This window comes from Sturnus vulgaris, chromosome 5 (genome assembly GCF_052056855.1).
Source record: "Sturnus vulgaris isolate bStuVul1 chromosome 5, bStuVul1.hap1, whole genome shotgun sequence".
NCBI classification, from domain to species: domain Eukaryota; kingdom Metazoa; phylum Chordata; class Aves; order Passeriformes; family Sturnidae; genus Sturnus; species Sturnus vulgaris.
Window position 1 is genome coordinate 68,158,307 of NC_142247.1, and position 21,550 is coordinate 68,179,856.

The window sequence follows — 21,550 nt, forward strand, 5'->3', positions numbered from 1 at the left end:
TGGATTTAGAAGTTGTGCTCTGCTTTACCTCAGGCTTGAATGCAATTGCTTTGCAATGAGGAAGCAGGAACAGTCCTCCTACACTTTTCATAGTTCTCTAAAAGGAAATTATATCACATCTGATGGTGATAGAATCCAAGAATGTCTCTGTATGAGTCCTGGGGGAATGTGCCCACATTTGGATAAGAGCATAAGCCAGGAGGCTGTAGGAAAGCTCTGTAGTGGACTCTATAGTAAACGAATTCAGGTGCTTATGTCAGAGTGCCAGCTGCCCCCTCACTTTACTCTAGTGTACACACAACCTTAGACCTTGCTTCATTTCCTGCTCCAGTCTGACACTGGCCTGGTTTTGGCAGGGATACAGGTAATTTTCGTCCTAGTACCTAGTGCAGTTTAGATCAAGTATGAGAATAACTGATAACACACTGATGTTTTAGTTGTTGCTAACCAGAGTTTATACTAAGTCAAGGACTTTTCACCTTCTCATATTCTGCCAGCAAGGAGACTGGGGGACACAAGGCAGCCAGGACAGCTGACCCCAGCTGACCAGAAGGATATTCCATATTGTATGGCATCACACTCAGTATATAAACTGGGGGGAAAGTTGGTTGAGGGCTGCTGCTCAGGAACTGGCTGGGCAAAGCTCAGCAGGTGGTGAGCAATTGCATTGTGCATCATGTGTTTTGTATATTATGTTGTTGTTATTGTTGTTATTATTGTTGGTGGTTTTGGGGGGTTTTTTTGTTGTTTGTTTTTTTTTTCTTTCTTTGCTGTCCCATTGAACTGTCTTTCTATCCAGAAGTCTTCTCACTTTTGCTCTTTTGATTCTCTTCCACACCCCTCTGTGGCTGGGGGAGGGTGAGGGAGAGCCTGTGCACTGTATGGGATTAAATCATGACAGACATTATATCTCAGAGACAATACAAAAGGAAGGAGGAAAGCTAACTCATACACAGTATTTGTGAGAAAGATGCAGTTATTCTCAGGTGACTCTTAGAACAAAGATCTCCCAGTTTAAAAAAAAATTTAAAAAAAAGGTGTCAGGGAGCCAAAATAAAAAGGTGTCAAGGAAGCAGCTGATTAGTTTATGCTGGTGAAACAACTTTGGCAAGGTTTGAAAGTAATGCTGTACCTCTAAAAGCTGCCTAAAAGTTCACTACCAATGACTCAACTTTCCACAATTGCCCTTTTTCCAGTACTTGTGGTTTTGTGCTCTCTTGCCTCCAAATCAAAGCATCCCCACTGTGATCAAGACATTGTCTTGTCCTATGAACAGTAAGTGGCAATCTACAGAGTACTACATTTCCCAAAAGAGTTACTGTATGCATGCAAATACGTAGTTATGTTGGTTCTGTTTTTCTGAGGACATTCATCAATATCTTCCCAAAGAAGGAAAGAAAAAAATCTTTGGTGTCACCCATCCATTTGAGATTTTTCTTTTTGAAGAATGTATAAGAAGAGGTGATATCTTTTTTCTTTCACTGACACCTCATGAAGAGATCCACTCTTGCTTCTTGTCTGATCCCCAGGATGGCAAATCTGTTTGACTCCTCTTTGCCTTGAGGTCAGGGCAGCATTTTCTGAGGGACATGGATTGTTGAGATGGCTGAGTCAGGACTCGACTGGGCACAGTTCAAAGCTCCTCTGTTCCTAAGAACATTTTCCTGAGGCAATATCTATGCTGGCAATTCGTTATGGTCCCTGCTTGCTTCGTTATGGATCTCTCATCCTCTGTCTCCATTCACACGTGCTCCTTGGCTCTAGGGCCGGTATCTGGCACTCTGCTTGCTGAACAAACTCATGGTGCACACGAAAGCTCAGGGCAAGATCTCGTCCTTGGATCACGTAATGGAAACTGTTCCTCCACACTGCAAAAGAATTCCTCCAAGTCATCACTGTTCTGAGGAGCCCTCAGAGTGTAGAAACTGTTTAACTGTGTTGTGAAAGCAGACAATTCCTTCCCTGTGCCAGTCCCTCATCCATGCGATGAACCCTTAGGTGACATCACTGTATAAGATATTTTTAACACAGTGAAATGTATGCTTTTATAAGCTGTATTTCAAATTATCAGTTTAGAGTCAATTAGATCATTGCTATAAATCCAAAGCTTGACTATTTGTTTTCTACTGCTCCTGTTTTGCTTTTCAGGGCAGTCCTGCTGGTTAGGTACCACTATGGCTGTGTATTTCTGTCTCTCATGTGATTAATAAATATGACATTTGCTGTCAGGGCTGTAGTCAGGCCTTTAAGTTCTCCCAAAACCACTTGCAGAGTCTTGAGAGCTCACAGCAACTGAGCTTGGGTCTGGAAGCAATAGTGTTACTCATGTTTTCCCTAGATCCAGGTTTCTGCAGACCTCTGGAACAACCCCACAGAGTCAACCACAAAGGTACTTTGAAGTAATTTCCTTCACAACATTAAATATGAAATCAAGACTGGAAAGGGAAATCTAGAAGTTATTCAAAATCTTGGAACGTTAATAAGAGCCTTGTAAGCAATAAAAATACAAGCTTAAAACATACATGAGGTGTTTCATTCCAATTTCTAGCTGGTTAAGTGATTGCTCAGCTTTATCTGCTGCAAGCCAACTGTCAACCTACAGACAGATTTTTGAAGGCAGCTCAAATAACCCAGTTTCACTCAAATAACCCAGATGTCATCTATTTGCCAAAGTGGTAAAACGGATCAGAATAATTTTGACGGCTCTCACTGGTTGTATTCATTTTACATTTAGTTGTTTTCAGTTCATATCTTTGTGGGCATCCAGTTTCACTTACCTATTTGATATTAAAACAGAGGAAACCCCCAGTTCAGTCAGCATATGCTTTCATTCACAGGAGGCAGAACTGATGTCTTGCAGCTGACCAAGATTGCAGAACTCATTTCAAGTAACAAGGGCACAAATGACTCTTGGAAACCCTTTTCAGATAAGTACATAGTTCCTTTTATTTATCTTCAAAACACTATACCAAAAAAGACATTAGATAAAATTGCCTTGGCACCATGACTAAGTATGCCCACTTCTGGCAAAGGGAGCTCTACACCCAGTCTCAGTCTTTTCTTTTTTTTATTAAACCAGTCCTTAACTTTTTGGGAGGAATTAACCCACCAAATTCCCCATTCTTTGCCTCCACATTTACTTTGCTTACAGGTACTTCCAGCTTGTCATATCTACAGGGCACCTCCAGGTGTTCTATTGGACATGTTAGTATTTCTGCTAAGGATTGCCAACTGCACTTTCATAAAATTCTGACATTGGGGATAGGCCCATCCCCTCCATTTAGTAAATTTAAACCACTCTGGGCTTTCACTTTCTTATTCACCTTTCCAAACAGCACACAATCTCCAGGAGGTCACAGTCAGAGAAACACTCAGCTAGAGGGAAGATTGAGGAAGAAACTGGGGGTAGCACTCCACCACAGGTGTCCAAAGCCCACTGCAAAGACAAGGAAAGGTCATGGGGGAGGAAATGGCAGAAAAAAGGTTCCCACATTTCCCACATTTCTAACAAACATAGGTCTTCCAAAGTGTATGACATCTGTGTATCATGAAGGAAGCATTTGAATTTGGTTTGTTTTGCTTTTTAAAGTATCACTTGATTAGTTCTCATGATAAGTCAACCCCTGCAACTCCTGTCTGCCAGGACACACCTTGTGTGCACTGTTAAAATAGTTAGGAAAGTAGTGACATCTATATGGATGTTACTGGTTAGTAAGGTTAGTGTGGCTTTTAGAAACATGCTTGAAATAACTATTTGGCTGCTAATTATCCTCGGATTTTGACAAAGGAATATTTATGAGCATTGTTTAGGTTGTCTGTAGGACGCATAAGTCTTTCCTATCCCAGCAGCTTTATTATCTGTAAAACTGAGGTGGTGTAAAAACTCATTGTTGCTTCTAAAAAGTTTTGCATTTAAGAGCAGCTAATTATTGCCAAACTGGCTGATACGTGAGATATCTGATGAAAAATCTGTTGTTTCAGGAACAGTATTCATAGCTCAGCTTATGGCACTGTGTCATCAGAGTCCCTAATGAATCGGTCCCAAGATGTCACTAGGGAGACTGTGCTTTTTTGACAGCAGTGGCCATTTGTGGATGTTAAAGAATCCAAAACATCTTGGAGGAAAATGATCATGCTTCCTTTTTTTGTTGTTGTTGTTTTGGTTTCTTGCTGTTGTTGGTATTTTTGTAGCTGTTCTTTCTAGCACTCCAGCAGTTCAGGGCAAATTATGTGAAGCATTGAACATCCTTACTCCCAGCATCACTGTGCACTACATGTATCCAAACAACAAAGTCTTTCCAGGAAAGGTGCAGTTCCAGGACTAAGCCCTGCAAATGCAGACTGGGTTGTCAAACTGCATGCACTGCATTTTAGAGCCATACAATTCTCTTTCTTCAACCTTCCCCAAAGCAATGTATATACTTAACATCCCTTGGGTTTGAGACATTTTAGCTGTATTAATAGACACCACCACCCAAACACCAAATAGATCTTTTTGGATGATATAAAAGCACATAAAAACATCTATTTTACTTCCACTTTAATGCATATAGAAGATAAATGGTTGAGCATAAAGTATTGTACTTCTGAGTTCATTAGCGTTTATTCAACATAGGCAGGAAATCTCAGAAAGTTATTACTAAATGATCATAGTTCTGTGTTGTCAGTTTGATCCCTGCAGGATGTGTCCATCTCAGAGAAAATGCCCATGCAGGTACACTGGCTGCCTCAGCAGAGAGGTCAGGGATTGAATGGGTGATGGAGTCTTCAGTATCTACACATCTCTGAAGGTAAATCCAGGGGGGTCACATTAATGAAAATGCTGCTATATGTATCTTACTGCTGAATAAAAGCACCTTTTTCAGATGTTATCAGTCTCCAGCCTGACAGAGATTTAAAATTCACATAATCTCTCTTTAAAAAGTGCGTGTGTGAGTAGATTTTGAACTCCATTGTACCTTGCAATGAAATTTTATTTTTTAGAACTGAAAAGCAGGCAGGTGGTTATGAATGTGTCTGAAGCTATTTCACCAGCCTGAAATGTAAGTACTGTTGGAAAACTTTTAGGAAAATAGAACATCTTACTAGGAGCTGCAGCAACTTTTTGTGAATTTATTTTAGTTTGCATCAGTATTCTGAGCTACAGGGATTATAATTTAGTAGAGAAACACTCATTGGGAGAGGGGATTGATGGCGTTGAGGCAGCAGCCCTGTGAGTTGACAGGGATGCTAATATAGCCACGGCAGAAGTTTAGAGAACAGATCAGAGCAGCTGGGTGGGCTGATAGAGAGGATCAGGGCAGCCCAGAGGAGCGGTAAGAGGATCCAAATAAGTGGATTAGTAGCATACCAAAGCACACATTACTTTTAGTTTTCAAACTCCCATTGATTTTACTGCAAGTGCATTTACTAATGTGTGGCAGGAGAAATGGAAGAGGATCAAGGCAGAATCGAGACAAGGAGAGCAGGTCCCTGTGGCAAGCTGAAAATGGCGAGAGGCTGGGCTAGGGAGCACAGCGTAACATCCCCACATCAGGCTCAGTCAGGACTTAGAGGAGGATGGCTGCTGCCTGGGCTTCATCTTGCAGCCTCAAGGAGCTCCCTAATAGTGTTAAATGCTTTTGTTCCTGCAGCTGATGCTGCATTCGTTCTCCATCTGTAGCTCCAGCGATTCCATCGCTGCACTCCTACATCTGCCTTCAGCTGCTATGGCTGAAGCAAACTGACACAAAAATGGAGGAATGATTAGCAGCATGACCCTCTTGGAACTCTCCCTAGCAGGGGGCTCACTGGGCTGCTGGACGCTGAGCTGAGCTTGCTGCAATTTGTGCCTGCAGCATCCGTCAGAACTGGGACTGCTGTGCTTGGGCTGGCACGATTGACATTGACTCTGGGATGACCCAAAGCTCAAACGTGCTCTTTCTGAGGATGCCAGCCTGGCTTTACATTTCTTAGGCAGAGGTAGTAGTGATGAAAAGACACATCCAGGCTAAAATTTCTAAGCACTATTACTCTTTATATACCACGAAAGTTTAAATTTCTAGGCAAAATAAGGCCTAATCACATTGTCCTCAGCTCCCTTGAAGCACTTGGGTTGTAAAGGCAAAATTAGTTCAGCCCATGGTTTCTCCATGTTGCAGAGAAGCAGAGGATGTCCATGTATATGGACAGATTTCTTTTACTCCTTCACATACTCTTTCATAAAAAAGAGTATTGTTGAGACCTTTTCTTCTTTATTCTTCAGCCACATCTGTTGCTTAGATACCTTGGTCTCCTCTCCACTCCTCCCAGAATTCAAATCCAAACACTGGTTTGGATAAGTCTTCCTAGGAAAGACTTAATACCTTAATATCCTTATCCCAGAAGTATTGGATCAAAGTGGATGACCATCAAGCATTGGTTCTTAGAATACAGTGCCCTTCCTTGGAACCTTAGTCCAAGCTGTACATAAATTCACAGGGAGGGGAGAAAGTCCAACCTTTCCAGTCAAAAGGAGGTTTGCATTCTGATATGGAAATGTTCAGAAGGTTTGCATTCTGATATGGAAATATTCAGAGGGTTTGTGACTGCACACAAAGAACACTTTGTACATAGATTCAGTTATATTCTTTATTGTTGAAACAGTTCTGGAATGTTTTGGTCTCCCTGAGCTGCCAAACGGATGAAAACATTGGTCCATCCTGTAATTTTTTTCTTTAAAATTTATATGAGAAAGATTAGCAAGCAGCAGAATGGACAAGAAGGTATTTCAAAACTGTGTTCCAAAGGAAAAGGAGACTAAGGACAGGGACATGAAATGTCAAGTATTGTGACTCAAATGGTACAGGAAAAACTTAAGGAAGATTGGAAAACAAGTTAAACCCCACTCCTGACTTCAGAATTCTTCAGGACATAGACACCTTCCTCTCTAATGACCCAGTCCTTGGATATGCCAGCCTGAGAGCCTGCTGAAAGGGAAGGTTTGTAATGAGACAGCAGAGCACAACGTGGCCTATTGTCAGCTTGGGGGCTAAGTACTGCCCACATATGTCATATGACCACAAAACCACCACTGGAAACACTGCAGTTTATAAAATCCTCAGTGCCATTCATTACACATAACTAACCAAAATAGCTCACCTATTAACCTGTCATCTGGGCAGCTCCTGGTCTGCAATTTACCTCTTCACCTTTCTCCTGCTCCCTAATACCACATGGAACCTCGTCAGGCTACAAGATGAGTGGTAATCATGGTGCTATTAATATGACAGTCAGCAGCCTCTTCCACTTCACACGGCCTCACATGAATTCCTTAACATTAGGCTTTAAGACTCAGATCAAATCATTGAGTTTATGAGACTTTCTCCAGTATATTTCCAACTGAAAAGCTGAACAGGTTCTTAGTACACTTATTTAATTCTCCTTAGCTCTAGGACTTGTTAGTCATCTTCATCCTATACCATCCTACTTCTGAATAATAAAATACTATCATGAACTGGACAGACCTGGAAACAAAGAAAAAGTCTGGGACATTCTGTATGAAGAGCACTGCTGCTGTTAATACTGAAATATTACTAGATTAATTATATTTAATCAGTTAGCTCATTATCTGAAATGAAAAAGAAAAGTATTTTACGCACCAGAAAACTGTTGTAAAAATTACTATCAGTTAGAATGGGGAGGGGATATTTTGGAAGTAACTTGAAGCATAATACAGTGTTAACTAAGAAATAATCAGGGATGATCATACTGACTTGGGACATGTTGCAAGATAAATCCTTTATTTAGTTGGCTAATTTCATGGCATTTTAAAAAACACATTACTCAGTTAATGGTCTGAAGAAATACTTTGAAACCAATCATGAATAGATACAAAATGCTCAGAATTTTTCATATTTTCACCAGAAAAAAAACAAACGACCTATGGGTTCTTAATATATAATAATAACAACATGATACTGAGACAGAAACTGAAATAAAAGATGAAATTAAAAGCTGTCTGCCCCCCAGAGCCAGTGTGCACTTTATCCTAAGTCACTCGGCTGCCACATCAATGCAGCCAGTGACTATCTAGGGTGACACAAGGCAGCCATTCTAATGGGATAAAGAGGACTTTCATCTCTACATTGCTCCAGCTGGAATAATGCAATGGTGGCCTGTGACAAATGAGCAGATGATCCCAGCCCAGTTTTAGGATGCCCACCCCAAAATGCCCAACAACAGGCTCACAGCTCGCTGTACATGGGAGCCTTTGAGTTTGTGTAGTTTCTTCTAAGCCCCAGCTGAGAAACACCAGCAGTGCAGGACAGAAAGCTGTTTCCAGCTACCAGATCCTCCTACGTGTTGTGTGGATAACTACAAGACTTTGACCTAAAGTCACCTTGTCCTAGTTTCCAATTCACTTTTATGCAGATGAGATGGCAGGATCAGGGCTGTGGTATCCACACTGGCTCATACTTTCAGAAATGAAAGCTGCGAGATTTATTCATCTGAGTGTCCACAATTAGGTTAGCTTGCAGGATCAGGCTTATTCTGCATGAAAAGGATGGTTCTCTCTAATTCACAAAAAGGAAATTGAGAAATATTGGTGGAAAAGGGAATGTGCTAACTCTTGTAAAACATTAGTGGAAACTGCATTGCCCAGACTGAAATGTCATTTAAAACCACGAGTGTCCCTTTAAGCAAAATATCAGCACAGGGAAGGAAGAACTAAAACCAGTAAAAAGCAGCTGATAAAACACTGCCATCACATTTTCAAAAATTCGACCCCAAAATGTTTCACAAAATTGAGTAACAGAGGAAAACAAAATATTTTTGTACCACTTTCCTTTGGAAATGCAGGATAAAGCCCATCATGTGAGCTGAACTGTAAATGAGGGCCTTATGCTTTATAAAAATTCTCCTATTGTCCCAGGAAGGATAAGGGTCAAACACAACAGTTTCAGCAACACTCTAAGTCCTGTAAATAAAGTTAGCTAGCAGACAGGAATTAGCAGACTGTTTGGGGAGGGGGGGAAAAAAAAAATACTCTTTTTGTAGGAAAAATTAAAAATTTAGGCACACTGCTGCTCCATTTCAGACTCGACTTCAGACCCGACTGTACCAGAGATTAATTGGACCCACGAAATCCAGCAAACAGCATATGACATCCATCTACCTTTGCTGCTTCAGCATCCTCCCAAAAATATATAATGCAGGATTTAAAATAGTACATTAGCCCAGTTTCCTTTCACAAAGTCTTACAGAGAAGTTTAGGAAAATTCCAAAAGTAGCATATTGATTGCCTCTGGGATTTTCCACTTAGCAATTTAATAGAAAATTACACCCCTACCCAATCTGTGAGGTTTCCATAACCTCCCTCGTGAATTTAATTTTCCAGCATATAATAAATTTTACCATTAGGCATATTTTCTGATATTGCTTCACCATAAAGGCTATTTCCCAATTCTGCTTTCAGAACCACGTGTACTCTCTGTGTGGTGTCTGGACAGCACCTTGCACGGAAGAATTCAGGTCTGACTGTGTCTATGCACACAGTTAGGATACAAATCACTACTGTTAGTATTCCATTTGCTTCCCTCCTGCTCATTTTATGTCATTATTCCGAGTGATAGGGTCGGTCAGTATTACTGGAGCTAACGGGATTCTCCTGGGTACTCTGAGGAGACCAAGGCAAGATCTGCATTTGCATCTGTTCAAGTAGGCGTATGCAAGTATCACATAGTCTTCTCCTTGTCACAACACAGTCTGACTACATGTAAAACACAAGATGATGATCGGAGCTGTGTTTGCAGTTATCAGTAGTCATAACTGTAAACGCCTGGGTCCTTTCTCTACAGGCAACAGGCAAAAAGCACTCTCGGCTGTAAAAAAAACCACTCCACCCTCAGTGAATTTAGCACAGTGAGCTAACTGGAAGTGTGGCTGAAGGCGTCAAGTGGTGAATAAATCAAAGCACTAATTTCAGCTGTGCTTGGGCCAGCCGTATGGCTGCAGTGACCTCACGGTGACCGTCGGGAGGGCTGCCAGACGCCCTAAATCTCGCTCCTCCGGAGAGCCGAGACTCTCTTCCTCTTGCTAAGGAGATCCAGTTTTTGGCCGAGGGACTCTCTTCCCCTTGCTAAGGCGATCCAGGTTTAGCAAAGCTCAACATCCCTCAGCCCAGCTGGCGGCTCGGCGCTCTTCTCCAGGCCTCGGTCCATGACACCAGCGGACACATCGCTGCGAGAATCCCTGTAAAACACGGCAACAAACAGGTGTTGCCATCAGTTCCTGAGGTTTACCCGCTTCCGCACGCCAACTTCACCCCCCTCCCCGCCTGCCCTGGCCCGGTCCCGCTAAACCCGAGGAGTTCCCCCCGCTCAGCCCCCGGGGGAGCCGCGGGCGGCACGGCGGGGCTGAGCGGCAGCGCCGGTGCCCGTGTGCGAGGCGCGCGGCGGGAGGGGGACACAAAATGGCGCTGCCCCTCAGCCCCTCGCCCTCGGCCCGCGGTGGGGCCGAGTGGCGGCGGGCCGGCCCCGGGGTGGCGGCGGCTCCCGGCCGGCGGAACCGCCGCCTTCCTTCCCCCAGCAGGTGGCACCGGGGTCCCGGCGCCGGCGGCGAAGCCATTGCGGGCCGCCCTTTGCCGCCGGGCCGCGGCCGCGCAGCCGGCGGGGGGGAAGGCGGCGGCATCGCCCCCGCGGGGCTCCCCCCGCCGCACCCCGCTTTCCCTCAAAGTTCGGGGCGGGAGCGGGGGGGAGAGCGGAGCCAACTTGTCCCGGATCCCTTTATTCGCCGCCGGAGCCGCCGTCTCTCCCAACCCCCGCGTGTATTGCTGATCGGAGGGACGGAGCTCGGTCCTGTGTCCGCCCCGCTCCTTCCTGCCCGCACCATGGAGTTCGCCCAGAGGAAGAGGAGTAGGAAATCCCAAAGCTTTAAATTGGTCAACGAAGGTAAGGCGGGGGCGGCCGGGCTTTGTTCGCTGGCCGGGGGCAGCCCCGACTTTTGCCCCGGGGGGAGCGGGGCGTTATGAAACGCCGGCGCCCCCGGGCCGCCGCTCCCTCCCGGCTCTGTTATTGAACTCCGCAATCCTCTGCCTGAACTCCCCGCAACCATTGTGCGCCTTTCTTTCTTTTTTATTTAATTTTATTTCTTTCACCCCCTTCCCGTTTCCTCTTTTCTCAAAAATTATTTTTTGCGTGTGTGTTACGTGTTGTTGCAAAACCACCACCTCAAGCCTCCCCCCCCACACCTCAGGTGGACGTGTTATTTTTTTTCCAAGCAGACCCTGCACAAAATAAAGTTGGATCGTGTTTCGTGGTAAATCCTGCTTGGGCGGGGGGGAGGGAGAAAAGATAGAATCGGGAAGCGAGCAAAAAATAATGACACTTGAGCAGCGACAGAGCTCCTTAGTATTCAACTCTTGTGGATTTATTGTATTTGGGGTGGCTTTTTTCCTCTCCTCGGCTGTGTACATCCGTGTATTTCAAAGAAAAGCTGAATCGAGATTTCTTTATTAAAAATCCACGCAGGTAATTAATTGTACGTGGGTAGGGGAGAGCCGCTGGCGTGTAACTTGTTCACTCGGGGTGTGTTTGCTTTTGGAAAAGAGGATATTTTAAAAGGGATCGTGAGGGGAGAAATATTTGAATTCATGTCGGGCAAGAAGCACAGCTCTGTGTTTCAGTCTTGTTGTTGTTTTCTTTAATTAAAGGGGGGAAAAGATACAGCCGCTGGTAGGCATTTTAACAGGTGGACTTCCCACCCCTAGGGATTTATTCTGGTTGGGGATTTGTCCCTTCTCCGGCCGATGAGATGTTTTTGCTCTGATGGATTTGACTCGAGATCGTTTCTCCTTTTGTGTTCTCAAGTATTGGACGGGAATATCTCCATGAAATGCTGTGTGTGTCCTGCATGCCAAGTTCAAGGCAGGTGACTGCTTGGGTGTAATGTCACACTGGTGAAAAGGGGCACACACACACGAGTGTCAAGACTTGCTGTCTGGGGACTGCTCTGCAAAATTGCATTAGAAGCAAAGAAATTTAAAGATGGAAATAAACTCACTTAGTGGGAATAGTAAATAATGACTGCTGTATCGTGGTAGGGGGGTCTGGAGCATCACACATGGTCCCTGTTAAAGCCAGAGGGGCAGGAACATGCCAGATGTGTCTGAAATGCGTTGGAGGTCTGTATCCATTAGCAAACCTATCAAGGGTGTAATTTTTACAGAGAACAGGTTTGGTTTGTGGGGTTTTTGTACTGAACTTAGAGGCACTCCCAACTTGGAGGCAGAATTAGTGTAGACTGGGCTGGAGCATGGAGGTGGTGAAAGCAAAATGTGGAGAAACAAAACTGAAATTGTGCTTTGTTTCTTTCTGTCCTAATGGACCTGTAGAAAAAGTATGTGCCAGAAATAGGTGACTGTTTTTCCAGTCTCAGTTGCTGCTTCTTACAGGTTTAGCTATGCCTCAGTGTATGAGACAATCTATTTAACCTTATTTTAACAGGTAAATCCAGTTATGATGGTACATTATTAATAATATTTTATCTGAGGTCTCTTTTTGGATGTAGAAAGTCAAATAGAAAGCTACACTAAAAGCATATCCTAGAGGGAAAATTACGTCTTTGTACTTTGAGAATGGAGGAGATAAAAGTCACATTTTGTATGTGAGTCTGCACTCTCATACTCTTTTCTATCACAGTTGATTAGAAAGATAATTACATATAAATAGTTGTCTCTTGTAATTGGCCTTTGCCTCTTGCAGGAGTTATTCTGTAATGTCACAGTTTAGTGTTTACTGTTGTGAAATTGATATGGTTTTCCAGTGCCTGGACTCTGACATCCAAGGCAGAAGAAGGAAACCAAAGAGAAAAGGCTATGCTGTTGGTAACACGCCATCTTCTATTGATATGGACCCATACAATGCTTATTCTGTCCCAAAAATAACTTCAGAGCACCTTATCACAAGGATCAATAATGACCAAATCAAGAGAAAATCCATTCCTGTGCTAAAACGCAGCCACCTCTGGAGTGAAATGTGGTGACTTTAAGGCAGCAGCTGCAGACCAGAAGAATATTGTTACCAGCTGGATGTACAGGGGAGTGCTAGAGAAGAAACCATGCATAATCTGTGTATCTAAGGACCATCAGTCCCTAAGTCATTTAAGTCCCAGTTTCCACATACTTGCTCCCACAGATCTCAGAATATCCTTGAGAGGGTGAAGGTGCAGAGTGTGGCAGGTAGGCCCTGACTGGCCATCAGGTGCCCACCAAGCCACTTCACCACACCCTCTGCTCAACAGGACAGCTGTGATCATGGAAGGCAGCATAAATCCTGCCAGTTAAGTCATACAAAAGAAGCTTTTACTTCCTCGATGTCATATCTCAAACTTCACCTTTACCCATTTCATGGTAGGGTGTGCTCGGGAAGCAGAGGAACACTTCGTGTAGCACCTCATCACTGACCTCTCCAGTTCTGTTGTGTGGTTGTTTTCCCCTCATTTTCTTTCCAGGCCCTTCTCATTCTATTGCATTGCTGTGTTAGGCTCAATTTTTAGTTTACATACTGGGTTGTTCCCCCTCTTGTGCCTTCATGACAGTCATGCTGTACAAATAAACATCATGTAATAAAAAAGTGTCTTCCAGGAGACTTTTCCAGTGCTGTGGCTGTTTGGTCAGAGGTGCAAGTGTGCTGCCTGTGGGAGAAGGAGCTGCTTATGCCACCTTCCGCTTATGTTACACCTTTAAAGTGAATCCCCCAAAGTCCCTTCCATGAGTTAATCTCTGCCTTGCTTTTTGTGAGGCAGGTAAACATAAAACCAGTTTACGGAGGGAGTAGCTGAGAGCACTGGGAACTGGGAGGGTATTGAAGGAGTGAGGTGGGGAGGTGGCTCTTTCAAGACACTGAATATATTGTTCAGTCTGAGCGATTTGCCGAAGGACAGAGTGTGTGCCAGTATCGGAGTCAGAAATAGCATCCAGGAGAGCTGCCTTTAGACACTTTTTCTTTCCTTGGACTTACTATTCCCTCTGTGCACACATGTAAACAAAGCTCTGGTTTTAGTGAACACCTGCCTGGGGTTACAACAGAGACCTTCACAGCAAAATATTCTTTTATTTAAAATAGAAACTCGGTGGTAATTTTTTTTTTAGTATCTTGTGACATCTCTGTATATGAGATGCCAATGCTAATTCTTCAGGTCAACACAGGCATTAATTTCTATAGGTGAATATCTGAAGGTGTCCGTGATCCTCCTTTCTTCACAATTGGGAGGTCAGTGACATCAGTATGAGTCAGGACAGCTGAGCAATACAGTCCTGATGTATATTGCTGATTCCTTACTGACGTGAAGTTTGAAAGTTTGCCTTGGTCTCTGGGAAGGTAAAGTTTTCATTATAAATCTGCTTTCCTTCTGTAAAGCAAGAAGCCAGATAATTGGCATCTGGTGGGATAATTTGCTGTGAAAATGAACACAGTAATTTAGGGCAGGCGTAGCTATTCCCTGAAATCTGTGAAATATTTGAACTGAGTCTCTCCAGTGTGAGCAAAGGTTTTTTAGGAGGTGCTGATACAGAGCACATTTTCTGTGGTTAATTTGATGTACATGAAATAAACTGCAGATATATTGATAAATTGTGTAGTAAAACTGTAGCAATGTGTTCAGTGTTCATTTTTTCCAGATCACTTGAATTCTAATTTTTTTTATCGTTTTTCATTCCAGATTACCATCATGAGATATATAAGATCTCTGACTACAACAATGATGTTAATGGGGAGACCAGAGAAACACAACCAGTTTTTTTAGGTATGTGCTTGTGTTGATTAATTTTCGAGCAACATTGCGTGGCCATTTGCAATTAGGGAGGAAAAAACCTCTGTGCAAGCACAGAAAGCGCCTGCCATTGTTTAATATGACGCTCTTTTCAAGACCCTTTTATTCTATGAATTGCCAATATATCCTTTATTAACACTGCTAAAAGTTGTAATTTCAGACATAAATGTTTATTAGTGTCTACACACAGTGCTAATTATCACTCACTCAGAGAGCCAGATGCTGACTCTGCAGTTTTGCAGCTCTGTGCTCACCCCATTTACATTGCATATTCCCTGGCATGCTTCACTGGCAATAGTTTGTGTAATTGGGGTATTACATCTTTGACATCTGGATAACAGAAATTCAATTTCCAGGAAGCTGCTATTTGTTTGGTTTTGCTTCTGCCTTGGGTGGGATAGAGGATTAATGTGCTGTCTTAATGTAATGTCCTTTCACCTCTGGAGCTTGCCTGCTAATCCTGCCATGGCAAAATTAAATTAAATCAACAGTTAAAAATGTGTAAAGAAAATACAGAAATAATATAGAGTTTGCAGGATGATATGTATTTCAGCATATCAGTGACTGGCTATCAGTGAACCTTTACCTTTCTTGTGTGCTTTTTATCCTGTGTAACATCTCAGCTGCAGAGTGCTTCTTCCTTTCCTGCTTCCATCCCCTTCCAGTTGCATCCAGGACCTCACCTGGATAAAGCCCCTCTTGGCAAAGATTTGGCAGGCTAAATTCAAAGAAGGAGGGGCCAGTTTTTTCAGCTGTATAAAGCATGCTTGTGAACACTTTGTTCGGGCTTTGGAGAAGATAAATGCCTGTGCAGAAATAAATTTGGGGATGTTTCCCTCTCCTTTTCAGCACCAGGAGCCTTAACATTTTTGTGGGGTGATTTAAGGTTTCTGTAGTCTGTGTGTGTTGCCCCCTGGAGCCGGCAAGAAGCATTGAAATGTGGGAATCGGCACCTGAAGTTAATCTGCATGCAAAATGCCTTTGTCTCCTAAATTCATAGTGTCGCATCCTCTTCTAGAGGTCAGCAGCAAATGGGAGACATTAGGAGGATGTGTTAAAACGGGGGGTGGGAACTGCCTTAAATTTCTTTCTTAGCTTCTTACTACTAAGATTTTGAGCAGGTATTTCTTCCCTACACCCATTTCCAGGGAGAAGCAAAGGCAGCTGCTGTGCTTTGTGTTTGGATTTCGTGTACTGTAAGCACTTTTGGTGAAGTCTGATAAACCTGATGGAGTGAGCTCCACCAGAGGTTTACTTGTAATGCTTTTTCTTCCAACTCTAAGTCATGATAAAGCTTTGGCAAGAATTAGGCATCAGCCAGGGTGCTCTAAGAATATACAGAAGTCTGTGCTTTGACATTTGTGCTGTGAGTCAGACCAACTGATCTTGATTTTGGGTTGGCTGCTGTGTTGTCCTTAGATTTGTTTGGGTTTTTCTGTTTTAGTATGTCCAGCTTTTCATTGTAACTGAAGGTGCTCTGGCATTTAAGTGCCTCAAGTTCACCTATTTCAAGAGTCAGTCAGAATTTAACCTTTAAGAACGTGAATCCTATCAAGGATCTTCCTTATCAAGTATAGTCAGGTATAATCAGTGCTCCACTTGATTTCACTGCTTTATGCCAAAATTTATCTAAGAAGGATGTTTATTCCAACTTGTTGATTTAGAGTCAAGTTTGTTCACCAGTGTAAGTGATCCATGGGATCTGCGGTTGAAACCTCAGTGTGATGCAGCCTTTAGTATGGAATGGATGCTATGATACAGCATTGAAATTATTACCTTTAGGGAAGGTTAAATGTTAGTGGCAGCCTGTAAATGAGCGAAGCTTTATCAGGAATGGGATGTGGAAATGCCTTTGTTGCACAGCTGAGCATAGTTAACTCAAAACTGCTGTTGAGAAGAGGGGAGCTGCTAGGGTAAATGAGTAAATCAGGCGAATCCAGTTTGTTTAACATACAGATAAATTAAGGATGAAATGTCAGGAAAGACTGGATGAACCTAAATGGTCTTTTTTTCACCAGCACAGATGGGCAAAATACAGCTTTGTGTAAATGTAGGCTGAAAATTGGAGGAAGCTTCAGTGCAGTTAAATGAACATGGTACTGGACATGACCTCTGCTGATGGCAATGGTGTGGAGTCCAAGTGCTATCTGAATAGAGCTTGGGAAGTTTCCTCATGTAGTGCAGTGTTGGGAGTGGGAGATGTGGTGGCTTGTCCTCTCCCCCAGTCCTTTGTTCTGATAAGATGATGAACAAAAAGTCACATCTTTCTAGATGAAGGACATGCTAACCACAGTCTTTACAAAATTGCAGGGGAATGTGGAATATCACTACTATATTTTGTGGATGAGGACTGGCATATTTCTTGTTTTGAAGGAAAGGGCTTAGTTATCAAGTACCAGGAGAGACTGCTCAGCCTGAGAAGGAGGAGGCAGCACAGGGTGAAATGCTTAAACCTCAAACATGGGTGAGATTTAAAACAGATTTGATTTCAGTTTTTCCAGTAAAGTCATAGGGCTACTAGCCCAGACTTGGTAGTACAAGCCCTTGAAGGGACTATGTACACCTGTGTCTTGTGGACAGTGATGATCCAACTTAGTGTCTATTAAAATAAATCTTTTGCATACACCGTATTGGTTTTTTCAGTCTTAGTATTTTATTGCCATCACAAAAAAGTGGAAATATAGTATGCTTCCAGACTGAGTGTTTTTACAATGCTTTCAACTTGAAATTCAGGCTCTATGTTTGAAAGGTTAATGCAGAAAACTAATTATATTATCCTGGTAATCAAATGTGTGATGAGACATTTGTCTGTGTAATTAACAGTGAAGAACTTTTATAGTTTCATAAAATTGCATGCTACGCACAGTGTGCTTGGAGCATTTGTTTTGAAGAGATGTCCAAAACAGAAATGTTTATGACTGATATAAAGTGGAACTGAAATGTATTGTAATGCAGGTGTCTGTGCATTTTACATCATTTCACATTGTTGAAATGGAAGGCAGCAGATTAATAACTTCGCTGTGTCATGGTAAAAATAAATAATGTGTTCTTGGAGCAGGGGAGCAATGCATAAGTTACTCCCTAATTTCAAGAATTTATTCTGTCCCAGAAATAATATCCCTTGCAATTTATTCACAGAGAAAAAGTTGACTTAACAAGTAACTTCACAGACTTGTGTTACTGTTAATAGGATTATATCCCAAGTCTGATTGTTGCAGTAGTGGCTTCTGTAATTAAGACTTCATAAAAGTTTATTTTATGTATCTCTGTTCTCTAATGATCTAACTTTGTCAGGTATTTCCCTTTGGGGCTAAAGCATGGTCTTGGCCTGGGATATTTCCAAGAACTGGGGGAAGTTGTTGCGTATCTATTATTACTTTTTTAATTATATGACCCCATTAATATATACTTTTATTGAACAGTTGCTCACTTGTCCTTTCCCGAGTGATTTAGCTGGCCCGTAGTGGCATGAAAGTGTGTAACTTGGGCTTCTGTAACTTTTCCTGTTGGGTGTTTTGAAACTGTTTCACCTGGCTCTTCCAAAGACTTACTTTGTTTCTGGTGGGAGTGGTGGCTGGGCCCCCTGGTATGACCCAGTTTCCAGGGAAATAACCCCCAAATCCTGAATGGTCTCAGGGTTTAATCCTGGGTTTGATTCTGTAAATTTCTTTTCTTACATTAGTGTTTGTGGGGCTTAATAACTTTGTCTCATGATAAGACAGGGCTATCAAACCATGTGTTTCTGTGCTTGCTTTGGGAGTAAGAGGTCTGATTTGAGCGTGATCCAGTTTTCCTGCATACCAAATCCTAGTGCTTTGTGTGGTGACATGAAATAGGAAAGTGCTTTGAGGTGATGTTTTAGAGCATTGCTAAGATGCCTCAACTTAGACAGCTTCAATGTTCCCACGTGTTAGTTTAGCAGAGTCAAATTCTCCAGCTCATAACTCGCATTGTGTGTGAGACCCTCTGACACCGTTCATGACCACTGCCCTCCCCTCTGACTTGAGCTTTAGGTTTTTAATTTGCAAAGGGTGTTGTTGCCTGTGTTCTTTCTTCAGTGCAGAATCGTACAGGCTGGGAAAGACCTGGCATTGCTTTTTTGGGAAGTGTGTGCTTACCCCATCAGTTTAGTTACACGGATGCCTGATTCCAGTTATGCACAGGGAAGTCACAGTAAGATTCCACGTGATTTAGGAGACCTTTGCTCCAATAAGGAACCATGCACATGGATCCTCTCTTTTCCCTGTGCTGACCTCTGCAAATTTCTGTTTCAGGATGACTCATAGGTACAAGATGACAAAAAAATACCTTGGTTTTTGAAAATTATTATTTAATGTGGGTATAGTTCTTGCTGAGAACGGATGCTGAGCTTCCTTCTAGGATAACTGTCTTTGAAGGAAATACCTGAACACTGTGTAGCATTCCAAAAGGTGTTTTGGTGAGTTCAGTCTGGCTGAGCAGTGGGGACGTGTGCCCTGTGTGCACGTGCTTCCCAATTCCTTGAGCTGCTCTGAATCAGCCCTTACTGTCTTCAAACACAGCAGGCGAGTTTTGCTGGCTCCCTTCCAGAGAGGGCAGCATTCAAGTGGCATCTAATAAATTGCAGTTTAATATGCTTAATTATATAACCCTTTACACTTATTTATTATTTTTTGTTGAGTTTTCACGCCATATGCTTCAACTTCCACTTTTTCTCACCTCTGAAGCCTTGTTTCCATACAAACCAGGCTCATGTTGTCAGCTCACATGTGTTTGGCTGGCTGGCTGTCGCTGCCATTCCTACCCTCGCAACAGCTCCACCACTTTCAGCCCAGTCGGACACAAAGGTGGAAATCTGAGATAAAAGTAACTACAGTAAGAAGTCTGATCCAAGAAAATTCCCTATTTTTATGTTCAAAAAAGGGAAAAGTTCCATAGGCGTTTCGTCTGCCCAAAACCCATAAAATTAAACTATAATTAATAGAAAAACTGTATTTTAAAAGTCAGCTTGTGAAACATATGAGAAACATAAATGCTAAAAATAAGGAAAGTAATTGCAAAATACTGGGCAAAGAGAACATGATGATTATTTGGTTTTGTGAGTTGAAAGAAGGAAATATCAAATACAGACAATTGTCCAACCTTAATTCTGTTCACCCATTTATACCCTTTAAAACACACACATTAATACAGACATGGGTACCACTTCTCTACTACTGGGATAAAATTAATGCTTGAACATATGTATATAGTTGCATATAATTTTATAATTGATTGCAGTGCTATGATAATATTTGATAAACTGTTCAGGAAAAGTATAACAACATGTTGGTAGGCAATGTGATAGATTTAATAAACATAATAGTTAAAAGATTGACAGGCATATAGGAGTGAGGAGTGTAATAAATTAATTATCATTAATATGATGTTAACTGGAGTTGTTTACAGGCCTGTTTCTTCAGACAGCTGCACACTTAGCACGTGGATGCTACTGCACCCTGGAACAGCTCTGGTTTACATTTATACCTTTGTAATTTTAAACATTCTTGCAGCTTTCGAAGCAGGAGGTTTTTTTGTCCTGTACACTTTCAGAAAGGAAATAGATTGAAATGAATTTTGAGGAAATTACTTTTTTTGATTGTGTAGCATTTATTAAAGGGCTTTGTTTTGCTGCTTTTTTTTTGTTGTTTTGTTTTGTTTTATAAGATTAAAGTCAGGTCATGTAGGAAAAAAATAGGTTGTTTGTAAGAGGCCATCGTGGAAACAAGTATAACAGTAGTTATTAAAAATTATTAATATGTTTTTGTTATGACAATTGACGTCTCTACATACAAATTCCTAAATAGGGCTCTAACTTGCCATAGTTCTATTTTGAGTAGCATTTTGTGTCTTAGTGTTTTGCAAGTAACTCCAATGGTTTCAGATAAAACCCAGGGATTTACATGGGGTATCCAAATGACAAATCCTGTAGGCAGCCTTTGGAGACATCCCCATCTCCTTGGAAATGGTGAGGAGCTCTGGTATGTGTACAGAGAGAGGCTGAAGTATGCACTGCTCTTCTCAGGCCTCAGCATCTATCTTGGAAAGCTTTGCACAGATAGATAATGCAGATTTCTATGTAATAATAATAAATAATTTTTTTCTCAGTGCTTTATTATTCTATTTAGCATTTAAAAGAAGGCTGGCTCTTCCATAGGACATACTATTTTGAGTTGTTGTGTTTTCTCTGTGCCCCATCTACTTTTTTTCATTTTTAAATTACATGGCTATTGTCTGTGAAAATTATCAGCCAGAATAACTGATAACAAAATACTGTCCTTGGGCTCTAGACCTAATAGCCAAATGAGATAACCAGGGAGCAAGAAGTTAAATCTGTTACTGGTGTTGCACCCATCTGCAGATTCAGATGGTGTAACATCATCTGCTCTCCACTCCTGTGGGGAGGATGCTGCTCTTGCTGGTCAGCTACAAAAAAAGCTGGAAAAAAAGCATGATTGGGAGAGGAGGGATGTAAACTTGCACTGAAAACTAAGGCTTATAGCCTGTAGGTTTTTATGCCCTTTCTTGTAAAAGGGAACACATATTTTAAAAACAAAACAAAAAATAAAAAACAAACAGAAAAATCCTTGAAAAAAATCCCCAAATCCAAATCCTAACAAACGAGTTTGCAGAGGGTGAATCTCCCTGTTTAAGTAAGGATCTACCTAAATAAAAATACAGGTTTATGTAAGGTGCAAGTTCAGGGTTTAATGTAACATAAATGTAGTGGGTTTTTTTCTGT

General features: G+C 42.0%; 1 protein-coding gene and 1 long non-coding RNA gene across 3 annotated transcripts in view; one reads left to right on the forward strand and one right to left on the reverse strand.

Annotated features, from left to right (window-relative positions):
- Window positions 1-6,595: 6,595 nt before the first annotated feature.
- On the reverse strand, window positions 6,596-10,830 carry LOC106857182 (uncharacterized). Its single transcript, XR_015804097.1, has 2 exons — window positions 10,731-10,830; window positions 6,596-10,212 (listed from the first exon to the last, which is right to left on the reverse strand). It is a non-coding gene; the product is annotated as an uncharacterized LOC106857182 (long non-coding RNA).
- The window catches only part of BEND7 (BEN domain containing 7), a 47,804-nt gene continuing 36,671 nt past the window's right edge, over window positions 10,418-21,550 (forward strand). Inside the window, exons 1-2 of one of the 2 annotated variants that reach the window (XM_014883104.2) lie at window positions 10,418-10,910; window positions 14,680-14,763. In XM_014883104.2, coding sequence (XP_014738590.2) covers window positions 10,433-10,910; window positions 14,680-14,763 — 562 coding nt within the window. In that variant the 5' untranslated portion in view covers window positions 10,418-10,432. The remainder of the gene's footprint in view (window positions 10,911-14,679; window positions 14,764-21,550) is intronic. The other variant, XM_014883106.2, reaches the window with a different exon arrangement.